Raw genomic sequence first — 15,650 nt, 5'->3', positions numbered from 1 at the left:
CATAAATGACGTAATAATATAATAAACTATTTAACTAAATACATTTCAAGTTGCATTAACGGAACAAAATGGGGTTATAGTATTTTTCTGTGTTAAATAATCCAAAGGAAAAATTAGGCCTATTCATATGCTACGTTGGAGCAAAAACGACAACCCACGATACCCCAAATGATAATTTTCTTTTCTTTGGGACTACGTAATTGGTCAGTTCTGTGGTTTTAGATGGAAAAGTCTACTTAATCAATAGTTTTACAGAACTATTTACAGTAATAAACCATGTCCATTACAATTTTAGGGGTGACAGGTAATATTCCACAATACCGGTATGTATTTTTGTGTCTAGACAGCGTCAATTAATTGGCTCGTCTGGTTTCCAATCAAATACACACCTGCCAATCAGGAATCACAGGTAGAAGCAACTAACAGCATAGACCAATTAACTAAAAAAACACTCAGTGTATCATTTCAGTACGTAGGTTAATGCATGGGCAAAACATTGTTAATTGTTTCGACTTGTTGTGTAGCCACTTTGACAAGGGTATTTTATTTTGTATTGAAAAATAATATATATAGTGCTGGATATACTTATTGCTGGCTTACTGGGATGTGTATTATTACAGAACATTGCAAAGTATGACTATTTATCATCCCGCAAAAACCAGGTAGATTAGGTTTCTCTAGTTCTAAGGCTCATTCCTGACGTTACGCGTTAAGTATTACGTAACCACCAGCTCGCCAGAGGGCGTATTCACTGGGATGGTGCAAAATGGCTGCACCCGTTATATATAATAGCCGTCACATTTAACCGTTTTATTAATTAACTATACGATTATACGTGTTGATATTAAGCAATAATGTGCATTATATATCGTTGAATATGCATACCAGGCCAAATGCCTTATTTGTCCTCTCCTTTAAACCGACTCTGGGTAGATATTAAAGCAGGCATCAACCCTCCATTATTTTATGTGTACTCGTATAGGTGTCCAGGTAAATATGTGGACAAAGGGGTCTGCCAGGTTGTGGTATATACTGTCCTGTCTGGGAAAGCAGGTTTTCTCCATCTAAATCAACCAAATGTAAAAATTACATGCAACCATCTGACATCCTCATCTTCTGCTGCTATTAAATCTAGCTAGGGATTTTTGAAGCTATCTTAGCACTACAGAATCATAAAACCATCGTAGACTGTGACGTTACTATAGCATAAGATTTCGTAGTGCTAAAATAGCTTCGAAAACAGGGCCCTGGTCTGTAATTGGTTACAAGTGTCTTTTAACAATGCCAGGAATAACTACTGAACACTCTGAAGTCATTAAGACTAAGAAGCTGATGATTAATGGCAAGGATGGCTACAAGAAATGAGCACCTGTCATGGTTGGAAAGACCAGGACTGGCATGTGGATGTGGACAGCAAAAGAATTTGAAATACGAGTTGCCAGATCAGGATAAAATAAAATAAAATTCAAAGGAAAGCATGGAAAGGTGCAGTGAGATAATCCCCATATTTTGACATCAAATAGACAAAGTTAAAAGATGTGCTGATGTGTCATTAAACAAATTTTTCATTCTTTTCCTTTGATATCTACCAACCCATCCAAGTATATATTGTGGAAAGGTGAGATATTGCTTGTAACAAAGCATACAGGAATGAATATTAATTAATATTATTATAATTTAATTATGTAACAGTTATCGTTTTCAACATATCTATGTGTTCAACATATCTGGGTATTATCTATCACTTTTACTGAAGAAAAGTCTTTCTGTATTTTCAAAAATATTGTTTGCAAGATCTTCAATGTTTTCATTCCTAGCGCCAGCCATCACTTCCAAGACCTGACTGCAAGATAAAATAAAATACAAAGTGTTAGCTATATTTTAAATCCAGTATAGCTATTATCCAAGTTGCTTAAATCTACTACACAGTTTTGTATTACATATAGAGAATAATACACTCGTACCCATTGGAGACAATTTATCTTACAAGTGGTTGCCAAATGTATCTAATAAGCGGAAGCACATCATCTGTTTATGGTTACTTGGGACACTTGGGTCATGACCTCGAAACAGCCAATCACAAGTCTCGGAAGTGATCTACAACATATGTTGAAAAAGATGTGATCCATTGTAAATAGTTGGAGAAAATTATTCTGGCCCGGGTCAAGTCCCTGACTATCCAGAGACGGGACCTGGGATGGACATGCCTGAAACCGTAGTGGTACAGGGGCATGTTAAAAAAGTTCACAGGTCAAAGGAGAAAATGAGTTCTGTTTTCTTTACTACTGGTAGATATGTTGTTAACCATGGGGTTTTTTTTTTAGGTACAACATAAATGTGGAAAAAGTTAATTTTTCAAAACAAAACATAGATTAAAAAAAAGTTTGCCTTGTAATTTAATACACTGTTAAAAACATGTAAACATTATTATGTGTTTGGTGGAATGACCCCATTTGACTTTAATTTGTCAAGATAATGCAAACAAATAATAAATAAAATAAGAAAAACTTACATTATATGTGCAGGTTCATTTCTGCCTTTTATACACATTCCTTTTTCCCACCTTTCTTTTTTCTTGGAGGGGAATGTAGTTTTCACATACTGGAATCCAGCGTGAGTTGGACGAACTTCACACCATGGAGCATCTGGTAAATAAATTCTGAGAATTATTACTGAATTCTTCAATAAAAAGCAAAAATTGCACAATTTTTTAATGATAGTATGTAACTGTGTGTTCACTAGTTAATTTACTGACAATCTAAAATGACATGATTCTACTGGTATAATTAATGGCGATTTGTGGAATTTAATTTAAAAAAAAAAAAAAAAAAAAAAAACAACCCAAAAACCCCACTTAAAACAGGACGACCCGAATTCAAGTTTCAATTAGCCAAACAGCCAGAATGGTGGTAGATATATAAAAAGTACATGATTTTGAATTAGCCTTTCACCAAATTCAACTTTAATTCACATTTGGCAATTTGGCAAATGACATCTTAAAACTTTGTCTTGTATGCACTTTCAAGGGCTGTATCTTGGATTTTACCAATGAAAGGGGATTAGGATTTTATTTATACTGTGCCTACAGAGATGGGTCTAGCTCAGTCTGTAGAGCACTTGCCTGAGATTTTGGGTCAAAGAATTGAATCTCCTTGATGGACCTATTCTCTGAATGGGTTTTTTCCCATCCCAACCAGTGGTATATCAAAGGTCATGGTATGTGCTTTTCTGTCTGTTGCAAAGTGCATAAAAAGATCCTTACTGATAGCAGAAAAATGTAGCGGGTTTCTGCTCTGAGACTTCATGCCACAATTAACATCCAGTAGCAGATGATTAATTAATCTATGACGTATAGTGGTGGTGTTGAACAAACCTTCTTTTTGTAATGTGCCTACAATGGTAACTTTTTTAACATTAGTGAATGCAAGTTATTGAAACAAAGGATGGTGGGGGTGAGGGATATAGACATTTATAAAAAAAATTAGACAAAAATCCATTCACCTGTTTCAATCGTAAGTCTTTCTGTTGGAACAGAACACATTGCATCAATGTTTTCTTGGGTCTTTAGAGAACTGTTAAAAAAATATATATATAATAAAATAGAAGCATTTTGAATATTATGCTTCAAAATTTAAAAACCATTGATAAGATTAATATATATATATTTTTTTAATTTGAGAGGGTTTATTATTGTGGTTAAAGTTAATTTATTATAGAATTTAACACACACACCCCAACTTTTTGGACAAAAGCCCACATTTTTTTATAATATGAAGATATTGCACACCTAACACTGTACTCATTTATATCATGGTTATTTTCTTTCTTTTATATTTGTTCCTCACAGACTGCATATGTTTTATGTGAAAACATGTTTGACCAACCATAAGAAAACAAAATAGAGCAACGTGGGATCTTTCTAAGATATGAGAAAATATGTTCGACACTTACCAGCCATTTATTCCAATGTACAGACCTTGATCAAGAATGGCTGTCACGTCATCTTTTGTTCCACTAAAAGAATGAACCTGAAAGTTAAATTAGCAACATTGTTCAGATTTAAAACATCATACTACGAAACCCAAGTCTCTGTGTATGTTAGTAAACAGGAATCTGGCCACACAGACGATCTAATCAAAACAATAAAAGTAACTTTAACCTAATTTTTATCTCATTTCAACTTGTTTGCATAAAAGTTTTCACCAAGGTAGACCATATTAATTTTTAATCTGAAATGCCCTAAAATGATCTATGTTTAATACATTAATATTTATACTACAGTTTCAGCTTTTTAAAGAACATTTGAGCTCTTATTTTTGAATGTCTGCTAATGGAAGGAAATAAGGAAATAGTTTATTTATTGACGCACTCAACACATTTTATTTATGGTTATATGGTGTCGGATATATGGTTAAGGACCACACAGATATTGAGAGAGGAAACCCACTGTCGCCACTTCATGGGCTACTATTTTCAATTAGCAGCAAGGGATCTTTTATATGCACCATCCTATAGACAGAATAGCACATACCACCGCCTTTGGTGTACCAGTCGTGGTGCACTGGCTGGAGCGAGAAATAGCCCAATGGGCCCAAACTTACCGCACATCAAGCGAGCACTTTACCACTGGGCTACGTCCCGCCCAGTCTGCTAATGGATGATTTGATTTGATGACAGAAATAAGTACCAGTATTTACAGGCCTACTGATGAAAGTATTGGATGTTAAAATGCATACCACACCACCTGGGAAACAATCTCGGTTTCTTCTGATTATATCCATGAATTCTTCACTTGAATTACGACAGTGAAGAAACAATGGCAATTTGGCCGATTCTATGATGTCAAACTGCTTTTCGAAATACCTGTTAAAAAAAGATATAAATTAACTTGTTTAATTTATGTATCATTTCATTCTTATCACAGATCACATAGTCTCACAGAAATCAGATCCAACTCTCCCACTTTGTCTTGTAGATAAGAACAAAGCCAGTGTTAATCATCCATGAACCAATAAACTGACAGGTCACCAGAACACTAAAAAAAATATTGGCTCATGTCAGATCTGACAACGGAAACCTCCAAGGCTTGGCAGACAGTAAGATCTAAGATATGTTCAGGAGGCTGATTACTTGCAATCTCTCACTAGAATGGTTTTTGTGTAAAATGTTAAATGAATGTGATAGGATACAATGGAACTATTTACAAGCACTTGCCCTTCTAAATATATAACTGATTTTAGTCAATTTGGAGGTCAGCCTATGAGGTTTCATCTCTAAAATTTTACTGTGTTAAAATTACATTAATTTTTTAACAACCACTCTTTAAACAAAGTAGGCATGAATGAACGAACGAACAAACGAACAAACAAACCTAACAAAATTTCATCACCAAATAAAATACATCAGTTATTGCTACAATGTATGCCTGAAATGTAACAAATTTAGTTTCCCAGCGATCATAAATACCATACTGGTAATTAATTTTTGATATAATTTTCACAATAGAGGAATAGTGAAGGGTGGTTAAACGGAAGTATTTGTGGTTGACAAGGGGGATGGATGTGTGTGTTCTTATTCAATCAACAAAATGGCCTTTCTGAGATCAAATATTCATGACATTATGGTAGGTATGGTTGCCATCTTAGGTTAGTTTGACAAGTTATTAAGTATAAACTGACTGAAAAGTGTAGGAGTTAGACTTGGAAGTGCCCCCCCCCCCCCCAACCCAAAGCTAGGTGCCAGACATACTAAGTGACCAATGCACATTTATAGACTACAGTAACTATAAACTTTTCATTAGTACCTAAACATATACAGTCAAACCCGCCTATTTGCATACCCTCGGTGCTGCTCGATTTTGTGCAATTAACCGGGTTAGTCGATTAACTGATAGAGTACCGACTTTCACTTTGTAACAGCCATCCAACTACAAAGTGGCATGGGAGACAGTCTAGCATAATGCGGTACTTCATACCGGAACTATTACAGTTAAAACATGTCACATGCAGTTGGATATATATAAATGTAAAAAAATATATCTATCGATATATATACTCTTCAAAAAAAAGAAACGCAAAAGGGTACAAATGGGTTATAACTCCGATTTTTTATGTTTCCTACCGGTTCATGCTTTGTGAATATAAGGTCATTGCATGTCCCAAACACATTCCCACGGTTACATTCGATAAAACACAGCTACTGTACAATAAAGTTCCAAAATGTGAATATTCGCAAAAACGCAGCCACGTGCAAACCATGTCACCACTGCACGTGCGTTGTCTGCACGTGCAACATGAACACCGACAGTATAAAAGTGCAGGGTGTTCGCTTGCCTGGCCTCTGTATCTGGCCGACAGTTGACAATCCAGGACATGCCACGTCTCAGTGAACCGCAGAGAAACAATGCCATCGGCCGACTAGACGCAGGCGAATCTAGAACGGCCGTTGCCAGGGCATTCCATGTGTCCCCAAGCACCATCTCCAGACTGGGACCATTACAAGCAACATGGATCAACACGTGACCTCCCTAGATCCGGTCGACCACGGGTCACTACCCCCGGGCAGGACCGCTACATCCGGGTACGCCACCTTCGGGAACGATTGACTACTGCCACCTCCACAGCCGCAGCAATACCAGGTTTGCGCAGGATATCCGACCAGACCGTACGGAACCGCCTACGTGAGGTAGGAATTCGTGCCAGACGTCCAGTTCGAGGTGTCATCTTAACACCACAAACCCGTCGACTCCGACTGCAGTGGTGCCAGATTCATCGACAATGGCCTCAACTGCGATGGAGACAGGTGTGGTTCAGTGACGAGTCCCGATTTCTGCTCCGACGTCATGATGGAAGATGTCGCATGTATAGGCGTCGTGGTGAACGTTATGCGGCAAACTGCGTGCAGGAAGTGGACAGATTCGGCGGGGGTAGTGTCATGGTGTGGGCAGCCATCTCACACACTGGCAGAACTGACCTGGTCCACGTGCAGGGCAACCTGAATGCACAGGGCTACATTGACCAGATCCTCCGGCCACACATCGTTCCAGTTATGGCCAACGCCAACGCAGTGTTCCAACATGACAACGCCAGGCCTCACACAGCACGTCTCACAACGGCTTTCCTACAGAACAACAACATTAATGTCCTTCCTTGGCCATCGATATCACCGGATTTGAACCCAATTGAGCATCTATGGGACGAGTTGGACCGACGCCTCCGACAGCGACAACCACAGCCCCAGACCCTGCCCGAGCTGGCAGCAGCCTTGCAGGCCGAGTGGGCCACCATCCCCCGGGACATCATCCGTACTCTGGTTGCTTCAATGGGCAGGCGGTGCCAGGCAGTTGTCAACACACGCGGAGGCCACACCCGGTATTGACTCCAGATGACCTTGACCTTGGTGGTGTGTCCTATCACTTACTCACAATGGACTAGAGTGAATTGTGAACAATCCTGCAACATTTGGTAATTATCGGACTCACCATTCAATAATTAAATCAATTCTCCAAATGTTACGACAATGTGGTTTTGCATTTCTTCTTTTGAAGAGTATATATATATATATATATATATATATATATATATATATAAAATTAGCATGACATTTTTGTTTTAATCTGCCAGACCAGAAATCATTTTTTTTTAAAAACCAACAACGTCCGTCACTGGGTGTCGTTTTCTAAAAACACAAACTTTGTGCATTTAAAAAAAAAAAAAAAAATGACCATCCACTAGTGTAAACAAAGTGTATTAGCCATGTAGTTAATGAGATAAACTTGAAACAACAGAACCATCAAAAAGTTCACGTTTGCACGTGTTTACAAAATGACGTCAGTTTCCGGAATTACCGATTGACCGAATAGAATTACGTGAACTTGTATGAATTTGCTGGTATGGTGTTCTTTCCATCCCAAAAGATATGGCAAGCTTTGGTATTATTTGTGATCCCCAAATAATGACTTTGCTATTGTTAAGCAATTAAAGTTAAGTTCGGCTAGTGAGTCGTTATCAGTTCCAGCAGTCTGCATTGCATGCATGACCGGTCTAACACAACTGACTGACCTTCATGGTGCTGTCCGACTGATTGGTGTCTAACAATATAGCAGAAACTTAGGGACGGTCCATAAATAACGGTGTTTGTTATGTTTGTTTTTTTGACGACCTCCCCCACCAGTCTTTTTTTTTCCGCTACATTTTCCGGGAAGCAAGTGATAAATCGTTTCTTTTGCGTTTAACAGATATAGCGTACACTGCATCTAATGAATAAGTGAACAACAACCCTTTCTCGGTCACATTTATTAAAAACATAACCGCCTAGGACGATTGATCTGTAATCTTTTAATTATTAACAAGGCTTCTCAACATAACGTAATAATTGATACAGAACAATGATTGCCCTGAACACGTCAATCGAATAGGGCCTCAATAGTTGAGTGCGCATGCGTACAAGCGCACAGGCGGTACTTCTAAAAATAATAATCGGAGAGTTACCTGTTATTGAGATGGCCTCTGATTAACAGCAATATATTGCAAACAAAACATTAGGTCTTAGGTTTATTCAACTTAATTATGTCATTCTTAAATCTTGTAGTCGGGTATTGTGATTCACCAGTAGTAACGTGCACACCATCTCATTTGCATGTCACACGTCGACTCTGTAAACAGCGATTACAGTCGGCTTACCACACAGTGAGCTCAAACAAAACAGATTAATCGGTGATTTATTTGAGTTTTTTTTGCCAAAGTTTGATAGACATTCTCAGTCATTTGTGACATTAATTTAGCACAAAAAAATAAATAAAAAAATCGTTATTTATATGTGCAAATAACCGATATATAGCCTGTAGTCTGTGCAATTAACCGGATGTTTTGTAGTGTTATAAGGGCAAATGGTTCCGTGTTGGGTGAAAATAGTCGATTAACCGAATTATGCTATAAACCGATGTGCAAATAAGTGGAGATGACTGTATCTCAATCACACCAACAAACCAAAATTGACAAACAAATTTGAATAGTTGAGATTTGATAACAGTCTTAAATAGCAAAAACTTACTTGAGTTGGGTTTCTTTTGGACAAAACTTCAGTCTGTCGAAATCTAAAATGAAATTAGAATTTAATAAACATATTTCTAATGTTAACTCGAAATGCTAAAGGCACAAATACTAGTTCTCTAACCGATCTGTAGTCTACCACAATAGTTAGAACCAGATGTTCATTAGTGTTTGTATTCAGGTTCTAAGTAATGGTCACTTGTAAAAAAATATTGCATTAAAGAACATCAAATGTCTAATGTACAACAAACATTTTTTATCTCGCCTTCATGTAAAATACTCAAATTTCATTGGTTATTTAGCCTTTGACAAAACCCTTATACCCCACGTGGGTGGAGTCAAATATCTTATACCCTACCTGTAACATCGGACTGTCATTATTGTATTAATGCGCCATGCAAAAATTTGTCTGTTACCAATGTAAATAAAACATGGCTGTCAAACGATTTGCCAACCACTCGGAAAATGAAATTGAAGAAAAGCGAGCAGTTTAATGTGGTGAAGCATTGTAATAATACAGCTAATTTTGAATTTGAATGACGTCAGTATTCCAATGACGTCACTTTACATTTCCTTACAATAACACTAAACTCATGACGTTGCTATTGAAATTTTTTAGTTTTCACATTATTAACGCACCTGGATGAGTTTGAAGAAAATCTTGTAATTAAATATATACGCAAGATAAATTCATTGTAGAAGCATCACGAGGGGTTTATGGATTTTTATACCCTCTGTATGCTCTTGTACCCCTCGCCTTCGGCATTAGAGGGTATAAAAATCCATAAACCCATTGTGATGCTTCTACAACATATAATATTTCTAGTTGTTAACAATTTTAGCAACCAGTAATTGTAATACCTAAGCCACACTCTCCATAGGCCACCACTTTATCTCTGTTGGTTTCTATGATCTCAGATAGTTCCGCCAAGTATTTCTCTGGGTCACCACTAGCCTCAAATTCTGTGCACCTTGTCGGATGGCATCCAACTGTGCTGTACAGAGAATCTTGAAAAAAAAGAGCAAAAAAACAGAGAAGGTTCAATTTTCAATACACTCATTACTGTAAATAACTATTGTACAATATTCCTCATATGCTGTCGTTTGACGGCCTGAGTGTACCGAAATAAAGTTTCAAAGTTTCAAAGATAATTCATGTATTATGAAAGCATTTTAAAGATAAAAATAGCTACACTAGTCTACATTAAATATATTTGAGTCAATAATTTCAGTCTGACATGATATACCAAAAAAAGGTAAAGTGTTTTGGAATTACCAAATTTTTTAAATTTTTGTATGCAACTTAAAAAACCATTGGTCAATATGTAATAAAACATCAATACTCATCCACAGTAAGAACATAGTCTCCTCACAGTTTATTTATTTTTATTTTACTAAACTCTATATTTGATTATTCTTTTGTTAATCAGTTTATTGGTTGCAGGTCTGTTTTAAATGTAGGATTAAGAAAAACAAATATAATTTTAAATTTGTAGAGCAGACAGCATTCTTCACTATGGGTAAATATTGTTGTTTTATATATGTCTTACAAATGTTTTTTTAAAAATGCACCTAAAAATATAAATTTTTAAATTTTTAAAACACTGTTTTCTTTCTTTTTACTGTAATCCAAACCCAAATTACTGATAAAAATATGTTTAGTGGAGGCTGGTACAGGGTACAGTACTTAATAATAAGTACAAGCTGAGTCAGGTATTTACATTATACATGTACATGTATATATCCTGAATAAGAATTGTTGTATAATATGAATGATATACACAGTTAACATAAAAGCTCTAAAACAACAGCTATCATTATTGCACCAAGGGGCGGTATTCAGCTAAATTGGTTGAGTGTTCACTTGAGGTGCTTGTGTCACAGGATCGAATCACCATGGTGGATCCATTCGGCTGATTGTTTTTTTTTTGTTCCAACCAGTGAATCAAAACTGGACAAAGGCAGTGGTATGTGCTTTCCTGTCTGTGGGAAAGTCCATATAAAAGATCCCTTGCTGCATTAGAAAAAATGTAGCAGGTTTTCTCTGATGACTATGAGTCAGACTTACCAACTGTTTGACATCTAATAGCCGATGATTAATTAATCAATGTTCTCCAGTGATATTAAACAAATCAAGTGTTTTTTTATGCACCAGCTACAAGTAGGCCTACCATATGATATCCTATGTGGGAATCTGCCTATAAAAGATCTTATATCTGAAAACCAGTAAGCAATACAAACCATGTGTCTTTGCAAGATCTAGTGCTTCCTTTACATCTTTTAAACAGCCTCCAGTGATGATAATCTGAAATCAACAGATCAAAGCTGTGGCATCTAACATGTTTATGTTTTACTGATTTCAACAGATTACAACAGAATAGATAATAATTAAATGACAAGCAGTTTTATATTTATGCTAATCTTTAAGCATAAGGGGTATGATAAGCAATATCTGAAAACAACAAATCAGATTGTTACAAAAATAACTGCGATTGCAGGTTTAACAAGAAAATATTACAAAACGTTTTCAGAATGTTCTGAGTCTAAGAACTAAATTGATGTTTTGACTTTATTACCATTCAATCAAGCAATGACAGCACAATCTGAATTTGAGTCATATAATAATTATAACAGTAACAATTTTTAAAATAAACTTTTAAATTTTTAAAATAATAATCACCTTTTCCATTCCATTTTCAAATGCTCGGTTTAAAATATCTTGAAAGTCATCTGTCAAAAAAATAAAATTGTAGACTTTTTTTGTACTGCAATGAACCACTGAATTCAAATTTATATTAAAAAACTAGCTAATGACATCAATATTAATAGTATTGCTGAATATTTTATGCCTTTATGTACATCTTTCATGCAAGATAGTCAAGTTAAAATGATACAACCTGTTAGAATATACTGTACAAACAAAATTGGATAATTCTCTCTTTTCATGAGTAGTCAGTCTTAACCTGACCTTTAACCTATACCTGAGTCTACACCAGTGATATTAACATTTACCAAACAATATTCATGATGAAATGAACCAAAGACTTGAGAAATACTGATTAACAAAGCATTGTTTATATTTAGACAAGTCTCCTAACCTAAAGAATTTGAACTGTTATTTTATGATATCGGTACATGTACATATATTTCTATGATTATAAGTAAAATATGAAATCACACTACCGAAATATATTTCAACTACCGGTAGGCCTACTACTATTCAATTAATATATAAAGTGATATTCTAAGACTTTAGAAATAGTAGTCCAGATACTGATTAACAAAGTTTAAAAAAATATTTAGACAGGTCTTCTGACCTAAAGAATATGAACTGTCATTTTATGGTACACGTTTGTCTATGATATATATATATATATATATATATATAATACGAAATCATACTACTGAAATACAATTTTTTAACTACCAGTACCACTATTAAATTAACATAGTGATATTTGTAATACTTGTAATGGTATTTTACCTTCATGTTTTTTTGAATGGTGATAATAGCCTCGAAATACACAATCTGTGCAACAAAAAGAACAAGTATTTACATGCATGTACAAATAGGTCTATCTGCATTTTGTTTGTATATTACAATACAGTTATGTGTAATAATGTAACTACATGTATTTTAGTGTCATTTATTTTAATTAAGATGAATAAATGTATGTATATTTGATATATGACAGTGTATAAATACATAATGTATTTTTTACAATATGCATGTATTATAGCATCAGGTACTCAGTTTCATTTTAATTATGGCTACATTTGTTTACATCCAATAGTCTAATTTCAGAATGTGCTAAAAGAAAAGTAAACATAATAATCATATAATGAAAAATAGGGCTTCTGAACTGGCCATCTTGTGGTAATAAAACAACTTGCCCAATAAAATTATATCCATGTTTATTACCCATATATGGGCTCAAATATACAAGGTAATATTTTGTTTATCTTTGTACAGAGTGCAGATTGTTTTTACAGCCACTGATCATGATGTTAGGTTGGTTGTTTTCCATAGCCAGAACTTCACTTTTATTCATATATGTTGTTTTTATTAATGAGTCACATTACACATACGTACTACAATCTGCAGATTCAGATGAAAATTTTGACTCACTTGTTAAATAAACACAAAATAGTATATTTTCATAAGCAGAGGCTTTAATAGCATAAAATACCATAGTCATATAATTTTGTATTGTAAACATTTAGCTGTAAAAAGAATGCCGTTATGCCATGATGTCACATCGTCATGTAATGCACTTAAGGTCATATGACGTAATGGCTGATGGACTTGTAGGTGGCAGAGAAATTTGTATATTAAAAACCAGTTAAAAGTGATAATGGATAAAAAAGATAATAACCAACTCGCTATGAGCAGTTACGAATTATCTGTCCCTATAAATGAATGGTTCAGGTTTAGAACATTCATTCAGTTGGGACAGACAATTTGTAATTCCTCTTACCTCATTAGTTATTCTTCAATTATGACATGATAAATACTCATACGTACCTGTAAGATTTGCACCTATATCTGTTGATGGATGCATTGACAAAAAAATGAAAAAGATAAGAAAACAAACATCATAAAATGGGAGAGTATAGATTAATGAAACCATTTAAAGGAAATCTACAATACATGTTATGCTAATGGTACACTGTATTTGAAAGTACGTTTAACGAAAAAAAAAAAAAAAAATTCATCTAATGTATAAGTAATACATGCTTCTAAATATTGTACATCTATAGGTATATTAATAACAAATTATTAAAAATATTTACACACAAAAATGTGTAGCAAAATACTACAATCAAGTACAGTCACTAAATTTAATATAATGCATAAGAATTCATAAATTTCTGAGAATTATTCTTGCTTACTTGTGGCTCCATTAATATACTTGAAATTCCAGTTTGGCTTAAGAAACAAAATTAGAAAATTTATTTTGGAAACAAAGCTGCTCTATTTTTATATGCTATTTGTAATTAGTGTTTTCCTTAGAAATTTGGCAAGGCATGGTAGATTAAACACTTTTGTGGCATTTTCACCATTTCCAGCATTTGCAGGGCACTTTTTTTCATTAAAGTCAAAAACAATTAAATGAAATAAAAATAAATGTAATTAATGTGCTTGCTTTAATAAATAAATGGTAAAATATAGAACAGGCATAATAATATATTTTTTTAGTGTTTTCTAAAAATAATTTTAGAATTAATTATTAAAAAAGGCATGTTTAATATCAGGACAGCATCGCACTGATTAAGGCAAGATGGTGCTGGACCACTGAGGCATAGTTCCACACTATGCTAAAACAATTAAGCTAGGAAAAATACAATGTAAAAACATCAGTCAAGATATAAATACTAGTAAAACAGCAATACTCACCCATAGTGAAGATGTTTTTTGCACACAGCTTGAAATTATCATTTATCTACATTTTTAAAATCATAAGTGCATACATACAAAATAGATCTCTAACTAGTCAACAGATTAACAAAATAATAATAAAATATAGTTTAGTATGATCAATAAACTAATAATAATTTAAAAATTCAAACTTCATGAGCAAACATTTTTACTATCGGTGAGTATTGCTGTTTTCTTTATATATGGACCAATGTTTTTGTACAAACTGCACATAAAAAATAGCACATTTCTTTATTTTTTACAACAAGCCTAACTATATGGAGTTATTGACAAAAAACATTTATTGTTTTTGCTTCAACAATTTCAACAAGATATAGCTGTGTTATGGCATATTACTGGGTAATCTGAATGTTGCAAACATAATTATTATAACATTAAATGTTGCAAACATATTTAAATATATACACACAAAAATGTTTCAATGAAAATTTACACCTTGTATTTTATTAAAATATTTGTTTACTCTCACAAAACCCAGCATTTTTTCCACTTATTGAGTGAAATCAGATCATATATTCCTGCATATTATTACAATACATTTTATGGGGTAATACCACATACCTAATAGTAATGCATGTACCTCATTTAACAACATTTCTGATAAATTTACTTTCATTTGGGGGCTTTTGATGACTAATTAGGGTAAATATTGGTAGGTTTAATGATTACTAATTATGTAGTTTAAACAAAATGAGGCACTAAGTTAAATCATGTGTACTACTATGCCAAATATTTTTAGGTTTAATGTCTCCTTTTTCTAAACGGAGTTATGTCCCTTCAATACAAAAATTAATTTTTTGGGGGTTTGAAGAGATAGATTTTTTCTTTTTTGTATAACTATTTGAAAAAGATGTTCCATCATTACTTCTAAAATGAAATGTCATTATTTTAAAATCCTGAGTGTCTATGTTCTTACCTCCACACCGAACATGCTACTTTAATTTGCACAGACAGCAAGATGAAATTAATAAATTCAAACCAATAAACACTAACATGGTAATACATATTTGTTAAACAACACCACAAATGCTGATTAAATATTTATCCTCTAACAGACAATAAAATTTACCCCCCAAAAATAATTATTACCAATAAATCGAAACAAACTCCGTGCACTTGCAACCAATCCACTCATTTTGTAAATATGACAAGAAAGATAA

The 15,650-nt window shown here is 34.1% G+C and overlaps 1 protein-coding gene across 1 annotated transcript; it reads right to left on the bottom strand.

Moving 5' to 3' along the window:
• Window positions 1-1,661: 1,661 nt before the first annotated feature.
• Window positions 1,662-15,625, bottom strand: LOC121374086 (putative deoxyribonuclease TATDN1). Its single transcript, XM_041501002.1, has 12 exons — window positions 15,580-15,625; window positions 13,576-13,596; window positions 12,535-12,579; window positions 11,731-11,780; window positions 11,292-11,355; window positions 9,912-10,058; window positions 9,052-9,094; window positions 4,737-4,863; window positions 3,952-4,028; window positions 3,502-3,572; window positions 2,513-2,645; window positions 1,662-1,843 (listed from the first exon to the last, which is right to left on the bottom strand). Exons 1-12 carry the CDS (start codon window positions 15,623-15,625, stop codon window positions 1,735-1,737), a joined length of 933 nt encoding a protein of 310 aa, XP_041356936.1. The 3' UTR covers window positions 1,662-1,734.
• Window positions 15,626-15,650: the final 25 nt, after the last annotated feature.

This window comes from Gigantopelta aegis, chromosome 6 (assembly GCF_016097555.1).
Source record: "Gigantopelta aegis isolate Gae_Host chromosome 6, Gae_host_genome, whole genome shotgun sequence".
In the NCBI taxonomy this organism is placed as follows: domain Eukaryota; kingdom Metazoa; phylum Mollusca; class Gastropoda; order Neomphalida; family Peltospiridae; genus Gigantopelta; species Gigantopelta aegis.
Note: the sequence above shows the minus strand (reverse complement) of the source record. Positions and strands in the feature narration are given on the sequence as shown.